The sequence below is a fragment of the Oncorhynchus mykiss genome, chromosome 13 (genome assembly GCF_057628025.1).
Source record: "Oncorhynchus mykiss isolate SJ-2025 chromosome 13, ASM5762802v1, whole genome shotgun sequence".
NCBI classification, from domain to species: domain Eukaryota; kingdom Metazoa; phylum Chordata; class Actinopteri; order Salmoniformes; family Salmonidae; genus Oncorhynchus; species Oncorhynchus mykiss.
In genome coordinates, this window is record NC_143034.1 from 53,896,187 (window position 1) to 53,919,495 (window position 23,309).

General features: G+C 43.2%; 2 protein-coding genes across 4 annotated transcripts; one reads left to right on the forward strand and one right to left on the reverse strand.

Moving 5' to 3' along the window:
- Nucleotides 1-12,184: 12,184 nt before the first annotated feature.
- Nucleotides 12,185-15,000, forward strand: LOC110486520 (transcription factor JunB). The gene has a single exon (XM_021558186.3). The coding sequence runs from the start codon at nt 13,512-13,514 to the stop codon at nt 14,490-14,492; it is 981 nt and encodes a 326-aa protein (XP_021413861.2). The 5' UTR covers nt 12,185-13,511; the 3' UTR covers nt 14,493-15,000.
- Nucleotides 15,001-18,565: 3,565 nt separating this feature from the next.
- tdx (Peroxiredoxin) lies at nt 18,566-20,989 on the reverse strand. 3 transcript variants are annotated; one of them, XM_090194295.1, is made up of 4 exons: nt 20,843-20,989; nt 20,107-20,252; nt 19,845-19,975; nt 18,571-19,100 (listed from the first exon to the last, which is right to left on the reverse strand). In XM_090194295.1, exons 2-4 carry the CDS (start codon nt 20,190-20,192, stop codon nt 19,015-19,017), a joined length of 303 nt encoding a protein of 100 aa, XP_090050421.1. In that variant the 5' UTR covers nt 20,193-20,252; nt 20,843-20,989; the 3' UTR covers nt 18,571-19,014.
- Between the last annotated feature and the right edge of the window lie 2,320 nt (nt 20,990-23,309).

Consider the following 23,309-nt stretch of genomic DNA (forward strand, 5'->3'; position numbering starts at 1 on the left):
AATATACACACGGTTCCATAGAGAGACCCAAAAGTAGAGCTCATCAAATGCTTTTGGGTAAAAGGAGGGGAGAACGATAGTGGTTGATTTATTTCCATATGAGAACAGCAGGAATACAATTTCAGTCACCTTTAAATATGCGGTAAACATTCACTTTCAGCAGAGAGAGAGTGAGAGGAGGAAGACATCTTAGAGAAGGAATCTGAGATGGTTTAGAGTTGTATTTTTGTACGTGTGTGTGTGTGTGAGAGAGAGACTGAGAGTGAGAGAGAACTAATCAGTATTATGTGTCTTTTAGAGAGAGAGAACCAAGAACATGTATCAGGTGTGTGTGTGTGTCGTGGGGCAGCTGTGTGTACGTATGCAGGAGGATGCTGAGGGAGTTTGGAGACCACCTACACTCCCACCTGCTCAGCCTTTTAGAGGGGCCTCTTCAAACAACATAAGGGTCATTATAGATGTGAGCCTCTAGCCGCCAGGCATTGTTTAGCTATTTCTGTCCGCTCGCCTTACACTGAAAGATCCACCAGAGCCCCATTAAAACTGAGGATAAAAATGAACAGCTAGAGAGATGGCATTACTGTACCAGTACATCTTGTAGGGAAAATGTGAGCTGGCAGTGTTGTACATTACTGAAAGAAAACTGGTTTGCTTTTAGTGTCAACTATTTTGGATCATTCAAATCAGATTTACATCTTATTTGGGTTGAATATAATGACAACCTTAGATACATCAAATACGTCCAGAGGTAAGAAATAATAATAATGCTTGGATGAATTAGCATGTTATTTTCTACATGTTCCTCAGATGTTTGGAAACCTCTTTATGCAGAATACAGTAGAGAGGGACACACAACAAATAAATGAATGATTAATTGCCAATGACAGCTCACTACCCATGATGACACATAAACAACCTAATTCTTGTAAACTCGCAACACATTAATGATTAAGTGCCTTCATTAAGTATACACATGATAACACATGAAGACACCCAACTTGGCCTAGTCCATCACTCTGATGTGGAGTGACGAAGCGACGAGCTGTTTGACAGGCACTGAGAAGATGACTAACTTAACTTTCAGACTGAGGGATGAGTGGAAGTTCTGTCTCTCCTTCAGGGAAAACAAGTTGAGGAGGCTTTTGATGTCGCAGAGACCTAAACAAGCTTTTCCTGTGTGGTAGTTTTTCTATGCTGGTAGTTTTTCCTGTGGTGGGAGTTTTTCCTGTGGTGATAGTTGTTTGTATGTTGCTGTCTGCTCTGGTCTCCTTCAACTTTTAGGAGTTAGTTTATCACATTTATGAGGACAGTTGGGAGAGGAAGGCTACAGGTAACTGCCAAAATAAAGGAAACACCAACAAGTGTCTTAATAGGACGTTGGGCCACCACAAGCCACCAGAAAAGCTTCAATGTGCCTTGACATAGATTCTAGAAGTGTCTGGAGGAATGCAATGCCATTCTTCAACGAGAAATTCCATAATTTGCTGGAAAAAACCTTCTCAGAATCTCCTATAAGTGTTCAATTGGGTTGAGATCTGGTGAATAAGACACACACACGTTTGGGTTTACTATCCTTGTGGAGACCTAGAATGTATTTCCATTTAAAATCCTATCCCTAAACCTTAAACCCTAACCCTACCTCCTAACCCTAATTGTAACCCTAAACTTAACCCTATGCCTAAAATAGCCTTTGTCCTTGTGGGGACCTGGGAAATGCCTCCACGAGCGAGAATTTTCCTTGTTTTATTATCCTTGTGGGAACTTGATTTCAGGTCCCCACAAGGATAGTAATACAAGCACACACACACACACACACACACACACACACACACAGACCCATTTTAAACCCCCATGCTCCTTTGAAACCCCTCTTTTAAAGTCACTGAGATCTCTTCTTCTAGCCATGGTAACCAAAATGATGGGTAAGTGGGCATTTTTATACATGACCCTAAGCATGAGACGTTAATTGCTTAATTAACTCAGGAACCACACCTGTGTGGAAGCACCTGCTTTCAATATACTAATATTTGTATCCCTCATTTAATCGTATTTTCCTTTATTTTGGCAGTTACCTGACAAATGTGATTGTACATTATATATGTTATGCATTACTGCGTAAACAACGCACAAACAATTCAATTGTGATTTGTGCCAAAACGAGACCATGAAATTGCCAGAGAGAGTCTATATTTGGAGCGGAGCTTCCTAAATGCACTACTTAAAGTCAAATGTGAGGTAATTACCGTGCCACACACAGACCGCAGACTGCTAATTGAGCTGCATGTGGTAGTCCCAGTCCGTCTCCACCCTACAGAACCTCCACCGCTGTAAACACCAACCTTGGAGGGTAACCTTCACAACATCACCTCACTGAACCAAAGGCCCGGAACTATCGTCTGACGTGAAGAAGAAAAAACTGGACCATTGTGATGGCACAGAGTGGGGATGAGAGCAATAATTCTGAGCTTTAGTTTTTATGTGTGTTTGTGCTTGCAAAGCAACGTATGGGTATATGCGTGTGTGGGTGTGGGAGGGGAATTGATCATTTTTACATGCACTACTTTACTTGAGGACAACCATGTCTGAGCTTGTTTAAGACATGCTCAATTCAAGGCCTTGGGAATGACACTCGGTTACAAAATCACACACGGCTCCCTTGGGCTTTACAGGAGTTGCAGACGTGGCCAAAGTCAGATCTTTTTGGTTTTGTGTGTTGGCAAAAAAAACATGAGTGCTTTTGCCCCCAGAAACTGCTGGCACTGTGGTTCCTTTTATAGACCTACTGTTTCTAAACTATGAAATTTTGTGAGACATTTCATTGCACATTATGTTTGTGGAATAATAAACTGAGTAATATGCCTGTCTTTAGATGTATGATGTGTTTACATTTGTTTTGAGTTTCCGGTTACAATGGGTGTGTGACTTGTAACTTACTCACTGCACTGTCATCCCCTCTCACTCTTTATCGCTCCCTCTCCCCAGCCAATGACGTTTTCCCTTTGAAGGTCATGACCTCAAAATCTATATCACCCATGAAGGGATTCCCTGGCCAGCAGGTCAATGCTATGATGATGAGTTAACACTGCCAACTTTCCCCAGCAGCTCAGCCAGTTCAGACGGCCAAGGTGAGATATCAGGAAACAGACCAGACTCTGGGAGTGGATGTGACTCCACTAAACATCAACTGCTGACTGAGAACGAAGCCTCTCCACAGCGTGCCACAGATTGATCGTCAGGTCACACATACATTTTTGATTTGTCTAAGGGGCTCTTTGAGTTTTTTTAATTTATGAGATCTGGTTTGTAATGAAAGCCGTAAATCAGTAGACTGCTGCTTTGAAAAGTGCCTGGGTCGGGCAGAACCTCCTAAGGGAGAAATAACTCCCAGAGTGCTGTATAAATTATGTTATTATAAAACCCCACTTTATGAGCACCGTATGACCTGACATGGCAATAACCTTGTGGCATTCACTTTTAATAAAAAACAAAGGCTCATTTCAGCCATGTGGAAGATAGAGAACTAGCTAAAACAAACAGATGACATTCGTGCCGGGCCAAACCGTAACTAACTGGACAAACTCAAAGGAAATCATAAAGAACCCAGAAAGAGTCAGCAGAAGACGAAGACAGAGATCAAACATGCGATTGGATTTGGAGGGAAGAGAAAAATCCTCTTATCTTTGATTTGTCTATTCTAAGTCATGGGAACAAAATCTTGGCTCTCTCTCTCTCTCCCTCGCTCACTCACTCTCTCACTCACAAACTCCTCTATCTCGCTCACATGCATGCACACACACAGAAAAATCAGGAGAAAATTGTTTTATCATGCCATGCTCGCTCACCCCCTCATTCCCGTGTTACAGTAAATGTTCCCTTGCGCTACAGGCTCTTTGCCTTTTAACTTGTAGTTCTGTATAGGCCAAGCTCATTAAGAGCACATTCAGCCTTCATTATAATGATTATACACCACTGCACTAACAGAATAATGAACGGGGAGAGCGCTACATGATAGAGCAGAGGAGGAGGGGGTTGACAGAGCCATGAGGTAAAGAGAATGTGTTGACCTCTGGCGCTGACATCACTGACCCCACCTATAGCTGACTAACAGGACCTCTCCGTCCTGGTTGGCCGAACAGAGGGACGGTTACCCTGGGGCATGCCCCCGATACCCTGGCCAACTACCTGACTCACTTCTCCTACAGGCTCCTTTAGGTTGAGTGAGCTTGGCGAGTGTGGTACTATGCAAAGGAGGAAGGCTGCTAGATTTAGCTTTGCCCCATTAGCTGCTTTAGCCAGTGCTAAAGCATGGGGTTGCTTTTCTGCCCAACAGGCTTTTCCCCTTTTATCAAAAAGATGTGAGCAAAAGGTTGTGACAGGCCTAGAATGGGCTGCAGAGGCTGCTAGTCTCCAGGGGTAAAGCCTGTCTTGTCCTTTCCTGACTTAAACAAGACTTGACTTTGCAGTAGCTGAACATGAGAATTACAGAATCATGGAACCAGCCATCAGTTAGTAAGCACGGTAAACTGCAGGTGAGCAGATGAAACCAGGATTCTCTTTGTGCCGTCCATTGGCCTACCATGACATCAATAGATGCCAATCAATCGACATGAGTTCAAGCTGTTTGGGTCAACAGCTTGGACTTGAGAAAAACACCATTGTAACCATCATGTGATGTTGATGATGATGATGATAATGATGATGGATGGTTCTATTTATAGCCTCACAACACTGACCACAGAAGACAACAACAGCATGAGAGGCCCCATTGTGTCCCAATGGGAGAATCACCCACTCAGTCAAGAGTCAGCCGAGAGGGCATTCACAACCCTCATCCAACCAAGCATGTCTTTCTTTCCCTCTCTCGTCCCTCTCTCTGATTGGCACAGACTCCTCCAGCCAGGGTGAGTCAGAGAGCGGGAGCTTCCAGCCAATCAGAGCCCAGGACAGTGGCTGAGGCTGTTGTGAGCCGGGACTGACAATAGCAGGGTTGTGAGGAGGTGGAGAGGGACAATGGGATGGTTGTGAAGAGGTGGTGTGGAGGGCTGAAGACTCAGCTCAGTGTCTTATTGTGAGAGCCTGCATTGTCTGGGGTGCCTTTGGAAAAGTCCCAAAGTCCCAAATTTCTTCCCCTGGAGGTAATATTGCATAACATGGCAAATGGAAAAACTGAGGAATAGAGTTATGCATGTCTACCTACTGGTTAGTAGGCTAGAGGTTATAGCCAACCGTGATATTATCACGGTATATGGGTCAACGACTATTAGGCTGATCCTAGTTCATGTTTTTCTCAGAACCATTGTAAAGAAGAAAACAGATATTGTAATAGTTTGAAGTATAGATAACTTTTGAGGTGAATGCTAACATGGACAACATCACACAGTCTCTCCATATGGTGCAGTGAGCAAAAGCCTCGTTGCTTAGTTCATCATAGATAATTACACTCCTTGTAATAAAGCTCTTGAAAATGTCAACACAATAAAACAAGCAGATGTTATCATGTGCAGGAGTCATTTTCGATACTGAAAAACAATATATGCAGAAAGGAAATAATGATCACGTTATCCTCCTCTTTCCCTGCAGATGTTCACACAGCTGCATGGGCATCTGTTGTAACACATACTGTTGTACACACACAGTTTGAACTCTTACCGTAAATGACTTACACCCCACCCCTTAAGGCTTGCCTTTCCCAAACTCACCCAGGAGAAACAGCAGGTAACATTGAGTTGGCCTTCATCCATGTGATCACAACCATGTCTCTTCCCAAGACGCCTGCCCCTCCTATCTCAGAGAGTTTACAGAAAAACACAATTGCACATTGGCACAAGGCAAGTACAAACGCTGATGAAATAGAATAGAGATCTTCAGAAAGACACATTATAAAAAGGGTTGTTGAATCCAATCTCTATTGTAAACAGAGGTGGGGCTGATGAAGCACATCGTTCTGTTATAATGGTTTTATTACATGGGAGGGTGGTACAGCACATTGAATATACAACTGGAAGTGTGCATTCATTAACCATGTTTTCTGTGTCCCTCTTGCACACATTCATCCGTCTTCCCTCTTGGATAACCTGGGAGTGTTTTAGAGTAATGTGTGGCAGTGGCATCATGTACTCTCGTGGGTGTTACGGGAAACACTCACTACGCTGAACCCCACTGGGCTGCAGTCAATGCCAAATGCCACAGGAGCTGAGGTCCAAACTCTACCACAATGATGCATTAAACCAAAACCAACCTGACCAGAGCTAGCAGAGACAGAATAGAATGTATGAGGGAGGTGGCAGTTTGGGACTGTTAACGTTGCCAGTAACTGTTTTCCTCTGTTAAGGTCTGTTCCCATGGATACTGACAAAAAGGCAGACTCAATAATAGTTTTTAAATACTTTAAAGTTACCAGAAAGACAGACATTATATGGGCATCATTCAGGATACGAAATAAAGCAGTGGCAAGCCACAGCCTCAAGTTTCAGTATGGGCTCTGGATAATTCGATTTCAAGTGTCATGTAAAATCATGACAATAATGTGCAGTTTTTGAGTTTGTGTGCTGACATAACACAGTGATCAGTTATCCTCTAGCCTTGTGAGAAGTTGGACCACAGGCCTAAACATGACAACAGTATATTCTTAACAAATACATGTGCTGACTGTGTCATTCACATGAAATACATGTTGACGCAGGTTTCCTGTTTCTGGTTTGTTCCAAGGCGGTAAATGTGTTGAAAGCTTAACCCAGCCCCTTCGCTCCAGCACAGCTCTACTTACCCATGTGAATGAGGGTGCCAAGAATTGTGATATCAACACAACACAGAAATTCTAGGTTTGAATATGCTTAAGATGAGGGATATGGATTTTTCAAGTAAGCTCCTGATGCATGCATGAGTTAGTGAGACAAAGCGGTACATTTTCACTGTCATGTTTTTGAACCACAATGGGATCTGCAGGTTTGAGCCGTGTTTGTGTGGGTGATGGAAAGATTACACACAAGAGACAAAGGCACCCTTCTCATCAACCAAAGCTGGAGCACTGTGAGGGAATCACATTTCCCTCCTCTCAAAATCCACTGAGTTGGGATGGGGAGTAAACAGAAACTGATCTGCAGAAACACAAATCAAATGTGGTTTATTGGGACAAACTAAGGGTCAAATTCAACCTGAGCACTGGAGCAATTTATGGAACAAGATTCTGCTTGTAGCCTGGCTTATCTTCCCATTGTTTGACATTGCCTTTGAATCCAATCTATGATGAAAGGAATAGAACTCGTGGCAAGATTCCAAATGAAACCCATCTGCAGGACAAAAAGTTCTAACACAGCAGGCTAGATTGAGTTGTTCATTACATTAGTTACAGGTAGAAGGTGTATTTTAGGTGATGGAGAGTGGGAAAAAAAACTCTCCCATTCTCACACAGTCAATCAGCTCACACAGACAGGGTGCCAGTTACAATGACTCTGCTCTGTGTGACACTGACCGGTGGCGAAACCAATTAAGCCACAACAGGTTGACCCCCTATGATCCTCGACTCCTGGGACAAATTGTATCCCTCTCTGAGCAGTCATGAAAGACAAACAGCGTATTCAGAAAGTATTCAAAAACCCTTCCCTTTTTCCACATTTTGTTACGTTAAAGCCTTTTTCTAAAATTGATTAAATAAAACATTTTGCTCATCAATCTACACACAATACCCCATAATGACAAAATGAAAACAGGTTTTTAAGACATTTTTGAAAACAGAAATACCTTATTTACATAAGTATTCAGACCCTTTGCTATGAGATTCGAAATTGAGCTCAGGTGCATCCTGTTTCCATTGATCATCCTTGAGATGTTTCTACAACTTGATTGGAGTTCCTCTCTGGTAAATTCAATTGATTGGACATGATTTTGAAAGGCACACACTTGTAAGTTCCCACAGTTGACAGTGCATGTCAGAGCAAAATCCAAGCCATGATGTTGAAGGAATTGTCCATAGAGCTCCGAGATAGGATTGTGTCGAGGCACAGATCTGGGGAATGGTATAAAAAATATCTGCAGCATTGAAGGTCTCCAAGAACACAGTGGCCTCCATCATTCTTAATTGGAAGAAGTTTGGAAACACCAAGACTCTTCCCAGAACTAGCTGCCTGGCCAAACTGGGCAATCGGGGGAGAAGGGCCTAGGTCAGGGAGGTGACCAAGAACCCAAGTTTCTCTGTGTAGATGGGAGAACCTTATAGAAGGACAACCATCTCTGCAGCACTCCACCAATCAGAACTTTATAGTAGAGTGGTCAGACGGTAGCCACTCCTCAGTAAAATGCAAGACAGGCGGGTTGGAGTTTGGCCTGAATGCCAAGCTCTGAAGGAAACCTGGCACCATCCCTACTGTGAAGCATGGTGGTGGCAGCATCATGCTGTGGGGATGTTTTTCAGCGGCAAGGACTGGGAGACTAGTCAGGATCGAGGGAAAGCTCAACGGAGCAAAGTACAGAGCGATCCGTGATGAAAACCTGCTCCAGAGCACTCAGGACCTCAGACTGGGGTAAAGGTTCACCTTCCAATAGGACAATGATCCCTAAGCAGGAGTGGCTTTGGGACAAGCCTCTGAATGTGCTTGGGTGGCCCAGCCTGGACTTGAACCCGATCGAAAATCTCGAAAGAGATCTCGAAAGATATACTACTATACCCAAGATGGCGTAGCAGTGGGAAAGGGCCCCGCCCCCCTTTCGGAAAAGCTGACCACGACTCCATTTTGTTGATCCCTGCCTACAGACAGAAACTAAAACAAGAGGCTCCCACGCTGAGGTCTGTCCAACGCTGGTCCGACCAAGCTGACTCCACACTCCAAGACTGCTTCCATCACGTGGACTGGGAGATGTTTCGTATTGCGTCAGATAACAACATTGACGAATACGCTGATTCGGTGTGCGAGTTCATTAGAACGTGCGTTGAAGATGTCGTTCCCATAGCAACGATTAAAACATTCCCTAACCAGAAACCGTGGATTGATGGCAGCATTCGTGTGAAACTGAAAGCGCAAACCACTGCTTTTAATCAGGGCAAGGTGTCTGGTAACATGACCGAATACAAACAGTGCAGCTATTCCCTCCGCAAGGCTATCAAACAAGCTAAGCGCCAGTACAGAGACAAAGTAGAATCTCAATTCAACGGCTCAGACACAAGAGGCATGTGGCAGGGTCTACAGTCAATCACGGACTACAGGAAGAAATCCAGCCCAGTCACGGACCAGGATGTCTTGCTCCCAGGCAGACTAAATAACTTTTTTGCCCACTTTGAGGACAATACAGTGCCACTGACACGGCCTGCAACGAAAACATGCGGTCTCTCCTTCACTGCAGCCGAGGTGAGTAAGACATTTAAACGTGTTAACCCTCGCAAGGCTGCAGGCCCAGATGGCATCCCCAGCCGCGCCCTCAGAGCATGCGCAGACCAGCTGGCCGGTGTGTTTACGGACATATTCAATCAATCCCTATACCAGTCTGCTGTTCCCACATGCTTCAAGAGGGCCACCATTGTTCCTGTTCCCAAGAAAGCTAAGGTAACTGAGCTAAATGACTACCGCCCCGTAGCACTCACATCCGTCATCATGAAGTGCTTTGAGAGACTAGTCAAGGACCATATCACCTCCACCCTACCTGACACCCTAGACCCACTCCAATTTGCTTACCGCCCAAATAGGTCCACAGACGATGCAATCTCAACCACACTGCACACTGCCCTAACCCATCTGGACAAGAGGAATACCTATGTGAGAATGCTGTTCATCGACTACAGCTCGGCATTCAACACCATAGTACCCTCCAAGCTCGTCATCAAGCTCGAGACCCTGGGTCTCGACCCCGCCCTGTGCAACTGGGTACTGGACTTCCTGACGGGCCGCCCCCAGGTGGTGAGGGTAGGCAACAACATCTCCTCCCCGCTGATCCTCAACACTGGGGCCCCACAAGGGTGCGTTCTGAGCCCTCTCCTGTACTCCCTGTTCACCCACGACTGCGTGGCCACGCACGCCTCCAACTCAATCATCAAGTTTGCGGACGACACAACAGTGGTAGGCTTGATTACCAACAACGATGAGACGGCCTACAGGGAGGAGGTGAGGGCCCTCGGAGTGTGGTGTCAGGAAAATAACCTCACACTCAACGTCAACAAAACTAAGGAGATGATTGTGGACTTAAGGAAACAGCTGAGGGAACACCCCCCTATCCACATCGATGGAACAGTAGTGGAGAGGGTAGCAAGTTAAGTTCCTCGGCATACACATCACAGACAAACTGAATTGGTCCACTCACACAGACAGCATCGTGGAGAAGGCGCAGCAGCGCCTCTTCAACCTCAGGAGGCTGAAGAAATTCGGCTTGTCACCAAAAGCACTCACAAACTTCTACAGATGCACCATCGAGAGCATCCTGGCGGGCTGTATCACCGCCTGGTATGGCAACTGCACCGCCCTCAACCGTAAGGCTCTCCAGAGGGTAGTGAGGTCTGCACAACGCATCACCGGGGGCAAACTACCTGCCCTCCAGGACACCTACACCACCCGATGTCACAGGAAGGCCATAAAGATCATCAAGGACATCAACCACCCGAGCCACTGCCTGTTCACCCCGCTATCATCCAGAAGGCGAGGTCAGTACAGGTGCATCAAAGCTGGGACCGAGAGACTGAAAAACAGCTTCTATCTCAAGGCCATCAGACTGTTAAACAGCCACCACTAACACTGAGTGGCTGCTGCCAACACACTGACACTGACTCAACTCCAGCCACTTTAATAATGGGAATTGATGGGAAATGATGTAAATATATCACTAGCCACTTTAAACAATGCTACCTTATATAAATGTTACTTACCCTACATTATTCATCTCACATGCATACGTATATACTGTACTCTATATCATCGACGGTATCCTTATGTAATACATGTATCACTAGCCACTTTATACTATACTATGCCACTTTGTTTACATACTCATCTCATTTGTACATACTGTACCCGATACCATCTACTGTATCTTGCCTATGCTGCTCTGTACCATCACTCATTCATATATCCTTATGTACATATTCTTTATCCCCTTACACTGTGTACAAGACAGTAGTTTTGGAATTGTTAGTTAGATTACTTGTTATTACTGCATTGTCGGAACTAGAAGCACAAGCATTTCGCTACACTCGCATTAACATCTGCTAACCATGTGTATGTGACAAATAAAATTTGATTTGATTTGATTTTGATTTGACATGTGTGTTTGTCTTTGTCTTATCCCCATGTCTTGTAAATAGCCGGTCTTTTTCATATATATCTTAATCTCACTTTCTATCTACAAACTAAATATACTTTCCTGCAACCTGCCTCACCCAATGTGGCATGGATCTGCTATTTGTATTCCTTATAACTGGAACTTCCTCCCTAATCTTACTACATATGCACACTGTATATAGATTTTTCTATTGTGTTATTGACTGTACGTTTGTTTATCCCATGTGTTACTCTGTGTTGTTTGTGTCACACTGCTTTGCTTTATATTGGCCAGGTCGCAGTTGAAAATGAGAACTTGTTCTCAGCTGGCCTACCAGGTTAAATAAAGGTGAAATACATTTTAAAAATGTAAAAAAGACCTGCAGAGAAGAATGGGAGAAACTCCCCAAATATAGGTGTGCCAAGCGTGTAGTGTCATACCCAAGACTAGAGGCTGTAATCACTGCCAGAGGTGATTCAACAAAGTACTGGGCAAAGTGTCTGAATACTTAAGTAAATGTGATATTTCTGTTTTTTTAATACATTTGCAAACATTTCTAAAAACGTGTTTTTGCTTTGTCATTATTGTGTGTAGATTGACGAGAAAAACAACAACAATTTCATCAATTTTAGAATAAGGCTGTAACATAACGAAATGTGGAAAAAGTCAAGGGGTCTGAATACTTTCCGAATGTACTGTAAATAAGATGAGAAAGGCAATATCGCTGCTAAAATTGGAAAACAATGAATTATTAATTTTAACTGATAAATTTAAATGAAATAAGACTCGTAGGGTACATTAAATCAATTGATAACCATGAACTCAGTAAAGGAGTTGTCTTCCAACAATACAAAATGTAGCTGAGAAATATTTGCTTTCATCTAAAATTATTCAAACAAAACGTCCCTAGCTCTCACACGGATGAGCTTTATACAACAGGAATGCTGCTGGAATGAGGCTGAGGGGGGCCCAGTTCCCAGTTCTCTCAGAGGAACTAACGCGTCGACATGCCCAAATATGGAACGCGGATTTTCTCCACAGAACGAAGTACTCGATCCCATCAAAATATATATATAGTTAATACATGGTATACATTATGTGGTCTCCTCCACGGTTACGTTAACCCCATCGCGACATTGTTCATCACATTTGCACACGGAACAATTAAATATAATATCAGCAGAACATTAGGCTAATAGCTATCCCCGCTACATGCAATTCATCAAACAAACTTCCTGTAAAATGAACAAGTGAATTGCAACTCATCTTAAAGGGCTACACAATATAGTGTCCACATAATATGTAGGCCTAGGAAGCGCAGCTCAGCGTCTGATGGACAATGCCTATCAATTTGTAACAATGTAACGTGGACCGTGCAACATCACAATAACGTACTCTACTGTAGTTACAATGTAACAGTTCACAAATCACAAAACAACATATATCAACAGCCTACGAACATGTTAACAAATGAGTCTAAACCTCGTTGTGCATTAGTCTGCACAGCGATTTCAATAAAGTAGGTGAAGAATGTATCTAAGTATATTCTTAATCCAGCCCTTGCTTCACTGTTCACTTTTCTTGCCTACATGAGCGTGTCAACGATCCGTTTTACAATCGAAGTGGTTCCTGGCAATCGCGTCATAACCCTGACGTTATGTTGTTGGGCGTGCACAAATAGTTTCTATCCAATCAATTCCCTTTGCCAATCTTGACAGCATGTGTGTGGGCTGATTCGTTTTGCATGGCCAGTGCACCGGGTGGATGGAGATTTCGTTTATGGACCAATGGAATAGTCTAAAATATACAGACTCCGCTCACCCGGGGCACCGGGCCATGCAACACGAACTCACCCAATGTTTGGTGTGTATATAAAACGGCATGTTACTAGCTGCTCACTCAGAGTGAATTTATCACGTAGAACAACATACCGGGAACGCAACCTTATGTATGGGTATAAAGTTTAGTGTTTTCTTATACAAGGTTGAAAAAGACAGTTCAAGACATTGGATCACGTCAATACTGCGGTCATTCATCTGTTGACAGCCTTCGTGGACCACTGATCGGTTCTACATCTTGGATTTTCCCTCACACTTTTAGAAGTTAAATAATTTTTAGTTTTGAACTTGGGTCTTTGCTGAAAAAAATATTTGCTGAAAAAGAAGACCGGTGCTTGCGTTGATGCGTAGCCTACATTTTGTTGACACCGTCATTTGTTGACCAATATCCTGAGACTGTTTAAACAACTGGTAAGCTCACTTTCCTACGACTTTATGTCTACAAAAATGGAGCAGCCTTTTTATCATGACGACTCTTTTCTCTCGGCATATGGCCACTCTGATGCTGCATTGCACGACTACAAACACCTAAAGCAGAATATGAATTTGAACATGACAGAGCCATATCGCAACCTCAAGTCTGACTTGTACCAGGTAGCGCACCAGGACGTCGGGTCACTGAAGCTTGCTTCCCCCGAACTAGAAAGGCTTATCATCCAAAACAGTAACGGTATAATTACTACTCCCACCCCAGGCCAGTACTTCTACAACCGGAGCATCACCGATGAGCAGGAGGGCTTTGCGGAGGGCTTCGTGAAAGCCCTGGATGAGCTCCACAAGATAAACCATATGCCCATAGCCCCGCCCAACGTGTCTATTGGAGCGGGTGGTGTGACGACCTGTTCGGCGGCGGCCTCTAGTGTCTTCGGCTCCTCCCTGCAGCCCGAGCCTCCAATCTACACAACACTGAACGCTTATTGCCCAAACACTAACCTCTCTTCCGCATCCAGTTACCCCAGTACCACCATCAACTACTTACCGCCGCTCCACCAGCAGAGCCATCACCAACAGACCTCGACGCACGCGTCACACCCCTTTCAGTACTCTCTACCTGGCGCTGGGGTCCATCCACAGCGCCTTGTGGCTTTCAAAGAAGAACCACAAACCGTCCCTGATCTACACAGCAGCGACGGTTCCCCGCCAATGTCCCCAATCGACATGGAAAACCAAGAGATAATCAAGGCCGAGCGGAAGAGGCTTAGAAACCGACTAGCAGCAACTAAATGCCGGCGCCGCAAACTGGAGCGCATCTCCCGACTGGAGGACAAGGTGAAAGTTCTGAAGTCGGACAATGCTGGGCTCTCCAATACGGCGACTGTGCTTCGTGAACAAGTCGCCCAACTCAAACAGAAAGTCCTAACACATGTAAGCAGCGGCTGTCAGCTGATGTTGACGAGCAAAATGGAGGCATTTTAAATGGAGAGGCGAGGGCATTACGCAGAGTAATTCATGATTTAGACGTGACAACACTGGAGGAATGTTCTACATGAACCGCACTGCAATAAGCCATATACCGGCAGGCTATTGTTAGTAATGACAATACGGTCGCAGGCTGTGTGTTGGCTACTCTCATTTCGGGTAAAAGACTGACAGAAATGGTACTTCCGGATGCTGGACACCGCACAAGGGACCATATCGTCCAAATACATGACAACAGGAACAGCATCTAGACGGAACATAGACACTAACACTGAGTGACTAGAAAAACAAACCAGAGACCACTTGATAGGTTGGTTTGCTTAGGTGTCAAATGGAAATGGTATTGTTTGTAATTTTGCATATCGTCATGCAATGCTGCATTCATTAAATGTGTAAGTTATTTTGTTTGCCAGGTTGATCCTGACAAATTAATATTTTGTCATGTTTACGATGTCTTTTTTTATTTGTGCAATGTATATTTAAGTAAAGTCTCTTTTCAAAACGATTTTGGCTTCATGTTTGTCTGTTGGTGTCATTATGCCATCCATGGTGTTTGATAAATGCCATTTAGAAATTGTTGGTCGTTGAAGTAGGGTATATGCACATGATTTTACACATTTACTGAAGCCTAGTGTTATGCCTAAACAACCTAAAGCGTGTGAATTAAATAGGTTTAGTTCATGCTACTTTACAGTGATAAATTCTATGCAATCGATGCCATTAGACTACATTCAGCGCCTTAATTTCCAGAACGTCAGCGCGTTGCGCTACCTTTCCTTTACGCACAGCGTGTCCATATAGGGACATTTTTGGTTGCGATTACGTCACTTTGAGCGAAGATTTCTGGGAACTCCCGCCTTCCTTGCAAATTGGTTTCATTCCACTTCATCTAACACTATCAATAATATGGTTTGGCTTAACGGAATTTCCAATAGTATTATTGAAACTAAGCTGGCGCATAGGGTAATTAAGAACTGCGATAAGGAGCATGACAAGGGAAACAAACTTTGACCAGATATGGACTTGGCACAGTCATAATTTCGCAAGGGTTAACAAATGACTACAAAGTTCAGCCACTAACTTTTCTTGGCTATTTTAAATTACAGTATATTACTACATTTTTTCTTATGGCATGAAGTGGTCTACCACTAGACACAAATATTCAGTCATCCCATATTCACGGTGTCTGTCCTCAGTCCATCAATTCTCTGGTTGGATCATCTATTTGTATAAAGACTGATGTCCAATGGCCACCAGCTCATTCTGGGCACATTGTTTCCCATGATGCCCAGCCAGGGTAAGGAAACATGATGGTTGCGTACACACCACAGTTAAGACAGATTCAGGTCTTATATTTGAATGAGCGCACATGGAAGGAAGTGACAGTGGCCTTTGGAATGCCGGGGGTGTTTAAAGTTGCCACACCGCTTGGCAGAGCAGTAGAAGTGAGTGGGCATCTGGTGTGTGAGAGCATCTGTGTGTATGGTTGGGTTGGCATTGCCAAGGACAAGAACATTGTGGGGACATCAGAGAAATATGTGAGGCCCTGTTCTCTTTGAATTGAGTCAGGGATATGGGAAAAGTCCCATTAAAGTCTAGTTAATTGAGGATTAGTCATCATACATGAACTTCTTATCCAAACAGTTTTTTAAATTCAAGCCCTTCAAAGTTGGCAACAGTTGCAACTCCTGTTGTTTTGCGGTCTTTGGCAGACAGAGGAGTTATTGAGTATGCACAAGCTGTTCTCAGGAAACCAGGAGGGGAATTCTGTCCTGTTAAGCAGTTAATGATGTAGGCTACCGCAGCCAGCTAGGCAAACAACCCAGCCAGCCTGCTCTCCACAACCTTCAGCACACTTGAGAAGAAAATAAAAGAAAACCACTTGAAAAGAATCGCTGAACGCTGGGGTTTTGACACACTTTCTCACCTCAGCTGTTTTGGAGAGAGATTTGTTATGCCCCAATATGGAAAATATCAGCTACGACACCTACGTGTATTCCATTTGTGTATCTTTCAGTTTAAATAGTCCTACTAGTATTCATAAAAACAAGTGCAGTTTCTGTCTTTTAGTAAAAAAATCTTGTAAGATTTTCTATTTATTTTTTATTTTATAACACATACATAATTAAAATGTGATAGTCAAGAGCTAAGGTGTCCTAATTTAACACTTCTCTTTCCTATACCAATTTCTTGTACTCTTCTATTGTTTTCACTTCTTAACACATTGGTGGGAGCGTAAATGTTCCATTGCCAGATGGAACCAATGTTTTTTGGATACTTGATCTCTCAGATCCCACCAAGGGGGAAATACATAAAAACATGATGTTAACATGGCTATTTATGTATAGGCCTACACAATATGTATAAATACACACGCACAACCTGCCCATTTCAGCTTCTTGCTACCACAGCCCACAACCATCAGTGTCTGTGGGAACATCTGTGATGCAGGTGATGATGTATGAAGATCTGGGGTGGGTTTATTTTCCTCCCCTCTAGCCCCCTTTCACTCCTACAGGCCTCACTCTCTCGCTCCATCTCCCACATTTCTCTCGCATCATACATATTCCTCCCACCTCACCATGGCCATCTGAGCTTCTTTCAATAATTACATAACTCATTTCAGAGACATTTAGGCCTACGTAGGACAATGCAGATTGAATGCATGATTTTGCATGCTGAATGTGTATGTAAAGGCGACATAGGTCTTCAATAGGAATCGTCTAAAACACTACTACAAGCTTTTTCCATCTATCTCAAACCGAGGGAGGTAATCCCATAATCTTTTAAAGACAGTCAATTTGTGATAAGTAGGAGTCTACATAATGTCTGGTTTCTCAGTCCCATGTGTCACCAGAGGAGTAAGTTAAGTTGTAATAGAATGGAGGTGATATGCAGTGTAAAGTGTGCAGCTCAACATGAATGACCTCTGGAACACAGGGAACAGATTATAACCTATTCTGAGACATGCAGGGCTCACTATCACCCTGGGAGATACAAGAAGCAGTTTGGTCATAACAAGTGGGGTCATTCCAAAATAGAGAATGTTTATAATCTATTACAATATAAAATCTTTAAAAGGGCAACAACACTTCCTGATCTGGCCTCGTTTTAGATTAGGTTAATTAAGAAATGCTAGCGGCCATGACTGAATTCAAAACATGAGTTGATATCAGGGTGTGGTTTGATGTGTGTGTGTGTTCGCAGGTGGGAGGAGTTAACCAAACTATTTTGCCAATTAGCTTCAGCCGACTGGTGTCCGACTGTGGCAAGGTTGGTTAGGGCAAATTGGGGACTGTCAATAAATTACACAATGTAAATGTGAATATTTTCATGTTGTACACCTTTTAGTTCTCGTCATGCTTTACATTTTTGTATTATCATTTCTATAGTTGGTGTAAGGTGTTTAAGTCATTGAAATTTGCAGCTATTGGAATTTTATCATATTGTCCCATGTACATTGTGCAATTTAGCAATGGTCCCTAACTAGCCCCATTGGTACAGTATATCCAAAGTCAACCCAAGCACAGGCATTACAATCGGGTCACATGCAGCTGCACTCCTAATGAATGATTACTTGTGTGCTGCCAGCTGTGGGCAGGATTGAAACAAACCCAACCTTCGTTTACATTGTGATGCAGTCATGACCACAAGTCCCACAAAACTCAGTTTTGGATGAGACTACGACCAAAATTAGTCTATTTACACATTATACTAAATTTAGACAGCAGAATAAATGTCTCTGACTCGATGCCACATAGGCTGTTTTCTAAATGAGAAGTTGTTTTTTAGGGGCAGTTGCTCTTTAAAACTAATTTGTTTGTATCATATCAATAAACAAACCCTATACAAAACCAGTGTTCCAGAAAAACAGAGACATTGCTTGTTGAATGTGTGCATAGCACCATCTAGTGGTTAGTAACTAAAGCTTACTATTAACTTTATACCAGTGTTAATGTCATACTCCAATAGAAAAGTACTGAATAAAACACTTGGTTTTAAACTATATTTTCTTTAAAAAGGCAAAAGCAACTTCCAAATGCCTCATCACTACAAAACTAGAGAAATGTAGCTATAAATTCTGTTTTTTTTAATTAACATTCAAGTTCATGAACAAAAGACTCACATAGCACTGTTAGAATTGTAATCAAATCAAATGTTAGTTGTCACTTGCACAGAATACGACATTACAGTGAAATGCTTAATTACAAGCCCTTAACCAACAATGCAGTTTTAATTAAAAAAAATAAGTGTTAAGTAAAAATTAGATCATTTAAAAATTAAAAATCACTAGACAACAGCAGTAAAATAAGCCCAATGATGGAACCAACATCAAGCCTAATACACAAATAATATATCATTTTCAAGAAGTCTCACAAAACACATCCCCACTGACAGTGTAGTTTACACAGAATCAATGCGATCAGCAGACTCAGTCAGTCAGCGATCCAGCTAACAACAGTAAGTGCTCAGTTAGTACCCTGTATAGACGTAGCACCTCTAAGGAGGTGTGGATTGATCAGTTCTGTTTGGAGAAAAACTCCTTGCTCTTCTGGACGTTTGGGACGATGGTGTCTCTCCCTGGTCTCCATCCTGCTGGGCACACTGTAAAGAGAAACAACAAGTCACACACCTGCCCTGTGAACATACAGTGTATATCAAACACATTTGCTCACTAAATGTACTGTATATTCATTTATTTTTTATTTATTTTTACCCCTTTTTCTCCCCAATTTCGTGGTATCCAATTGTTGTAGTAGCTACTATCTTGTCTCATCGCTACAACTCCAGTACGGGCTCGGGAGAGACGAAGGTTGAAAGTCATGCGTCCTCCGACACACAACCCAACCAGCCGCACTGCTTCTTAACACAGCGCGCATCCAACCCGGAAGCCAGCCGCACCAATGTGTCGGAGGCTACACCGTGCACCTGGCAACCTTGGTTAGCGCGCACTGAGCCCGGCCCGCCACAGGAGACGCTGGTGCGCGATGAGACAAGGACATCCCTACCGACCAAGCCCTCCCTAACCCGGACGACGCTAGGCCAATTGTGCGTCGCCCCACGGACCTCCCGGTCGCGGCCGGTTACGACAGAGCCAGGGACTCTGATGGCACAGCTGGCGCTGCAGTACAGCGCTCTTAACCACTGCGCCACCCGGGAGGCCTTGTACTGTATATTCTAATAAGAATGGGAACTGAGCTGAAGAGGGGCTAGAGGTCAAGTAGCACTAGAGTGCATACAATGGAGGTCTATTGGTGCCTAACAATATGAGTTTCCTGCCATGTCCTGCGATGTCTGCACATCCTACTCTAAATTCCCAACCTGTTCTCTGTCACCTCCTCCTCTCACCCTCTCCAAACTTGTCAGTGTGCTGGAAGGCCTGCACCAGGTGCAGTGTCTCATCCACAGAGCACCCCACTGGCAGGTCGTTGATGGGGATCTGTCTCGGGATGCCCTTGTCATCAATCACAAACAGACCTCTGGGCAGTTTGGAGGAAGGTTAGAACAGGTTTAGGGCTGAGCACTTTATAAAGGTCAGGAAATGGGCAGCTGTGAGTGAGTGAGAGAGAGAATAGGATTATAAGACTTGTCCCAGAGCTTGGTAACAGACCTGTAGGCTATGCCCTCATCCTCCTTCAGCACTCCGTAGTCCCTGGAGATGGCCTGGGTGGGGTCAGCCAGCGGAGGGATCTTCATAGGGCCCAGACCTCTGTCTTTCCTCTCTGTGTTGATCCTGCACAGGAGGGGGAGAGAGACCTGGACAACGCATGAAACATGAACTTCAGATATGAGTTTGGTAGAGTTAAAGCTAGTATTAAACATTAAACTGTTCTTCTATCAATCTACTGCATTCCAAACATTGTAAGATAAAACGTGTAGTCTACAATAGCCTAATAAAATAACACTGCAGTTCACACAGCCAACAACCAAACTAGCTTAGGCTGTCTGATCTATTACCCCTCTCTACAGTCTAGTCTACTCCACCTAGTCTGTCAGCAGTTTGATAGTGTCAGTTTGACTGTCAGTAGAGTGTAGAGGTACACATGCTATTGCTACTTTCTTAGGTCACCGCCACACAAGTAATAAGAAATAGTACAGGTGTCTGAGTTTGTGTCAAAGAAAGTGCACAATCAAGTGGCAACAGATCGTGGAAAATGTATAGCACAGGGTTTCTAAACCCAGAGACAACATCGCGAGACTTCCGGGAAAATGACCAAGCAGACTAGGCCGGAGTTTGAGAAGTCAATGAGAGAACTGAAAAGTTCTTCCTTAGCTGTTAATTTTATAAATATGAAGGCACAACCTAGATTCGAGCCAATGTCTTAAGTAGTTTAACATATTATTACCTGAACGTCGTGAAAGTGTCAAACTGACACGTTTACATTTTCGTCAAAAACAACTTTATATCCAAGGTGTGGCTTTGAATTGACGGCAAGCACATGCGCAGTTCGGCGTGAGAAGACCGTTAGACCCGATGACGTGTTTCTGCGCATGAGCTTAGCTAGCAAACGTCGCCATGACATCGCCTACAAAAGCGGGATCGGGATTTCAATAGGAGAAACCGTTTCCACCTATCTTCCTACTAGGCTACTGTTTTTTGGGGGGATATGCCGCACTCACATCCTAATCGGAACTAGGAAACTCGGAAATGTCAGACATGCTGATTCGTTTAACGCAGCACGTGTATAACTACACTGAACAAAAATATGAGTGCAACGTTTAAAGTGTTGGTCCCATGTTTCAGTAGCTGAAATAAAAAATATCAGAAAACGTCCATACCGCACAAACAGCTTATATCTCAAAAACGTCAACATTTGTTTTACATCCCTGCTAGTGAACATTTCTCATTTGCCAAGATCAAATGAGAAGTATTTCTGTCTGTAATAAAACCCATTTGTGGGGAAAAACTCATTCTGATGTGCTGGGCCTGGCTGCCAAGTGGGTGGGCTTATGCCTTCCAAGCAGTGATGGAAAAAGTACCCAATTGTCAAGTCACCCAGTAAAATACTACTTGAGTAAAAGTCTAACAGTATTTGGTTTTAAATATACTTAAGTATCAAAAGTAAATGTGATTGCTAAAATATACTTAAGCATACCGCTTTCTTTTTTAATTTTTTTTTTACAGATAGCCAGAGGCACACTCCAACACTCAGACATCATTTACAAATGAAGCATTTATGTTTAGTGATTCTGCTAGATCAGAGGCAATAGGGATGACCAGAGATGTTCTCTTGATAAGTGCATGAATTTGACAATTTTCCTGTCCTGCTAGCATTCGAAATGTAATGAGTACTGTTGGGTGTCAGAGAAAATGTATGGAGTAAAAAGTACATTATTTTCATTTGGAATGTAGTGAAGTAAAAGTAAAAGTAGCCAAAAAAATAAATAGTAAAGTACAGATACCCCAACAAAAACTACTTAAGTAGTACTTTGAAGTACTTTACACCACTGCCTCCAAGGTTCACCCATGGCTGCCCAGTCATGTGAAATCCATAGATAGGGCCTAATGATGTTATTTCAATTGATTTTAACTCAGTAAAATCTTTAACATTTCTGCATGTTGTGTTTATATTTTTGTTAAGTATTGAAAAATGTCTGAGTTTCCTAGTTCCGACCAGCAAGTGAACATGGCATTTCATGTATAACTATAGACCGGGATGTGCACCCATCAAGGATTCATGCTTCGAACACACCATGTCATTGCATTTTGGTACACCAGAATTCATCAAATCAAGTCAAACTTTATTAGTCACATGTGCCGAGAACAACAAGTAACCTTAACCAACAGTGCAGTTCATGAAGAGTTAAGAAAATATTTACCAAGTAGACTAAAATAAAAAATAATAATAAAAAAGTAACACAATAAGAATAACAATAATGAGGTTATATACAGCGGGCACCTGTACTGAGTCAGTGTGCGGGGTACTGGTTATTTGTACATGTAGGTGGGGGTGAAGTGATTATATATAGATAATAAACAGCGAGTAGCAGCACTGTACAAAAGGGAGGGTGGGTCAATGTAAATTGTCTGGTGGCGACAATTACATTAATTTCCAATGAAGCGCTGCGTTTGCCTTGCAGCATTGCGTTGTAGAGGCAGTTGCAGTGCGTTCGGCGTGGTGCATATGCTGGATTTACCGAACGTATGCGTCAAACTGTATGCGTTGACAGAAATGGTTGCAGAAGCTGAATGTTGAACTTTTGTTGCATACATATCCAGGTGATGTTGTTAACTATTTTGCGCAAAAGCGTCAGAAAGACTGCCATCCGATTTTTGTGAACTCAGTGCGGTTCGCTTATTATTTTGTGCAGTGTGAATACTCCAAAGGAACTCAAAGAAAGCGAACCGAACTCGTTGGTCTAAGTTCGGGTTCGCTTAAATTTTATAGTCCTGTTCCCATTTTTTTAGGACAATGTGAACACAAAGCTCCCCAGGATTGCTTGACATACACTAGACTACTGGACCACCGATTCCCCTGACATAACCAATCACATTGATGCCACGAAAGACAGAAGATGATGATGTGCAGGTTCGCAGAAAAAACGTGCTATTTTTCGATGTTGATTAGCGATTGTCGAGAATGCACAGAAATTCCAAAATTGTGCGCGCTAACCAAGGTTGCCAGGTGCACAGTGTTTCCTCCACACATTGGTGCGGGTGGCTTCCGGGTTGGATGCGCGCTGTGTTAAGAATCAGTGCGGCTTGGTTGGGTTGTGTATCGGACGCATGACTTTCAACCTTCGTCTCTCCCGAGCCCGTACGGGAGTTGAAGCGATGAGACAAGATAGTAACAATTGGATATCACGAAATTG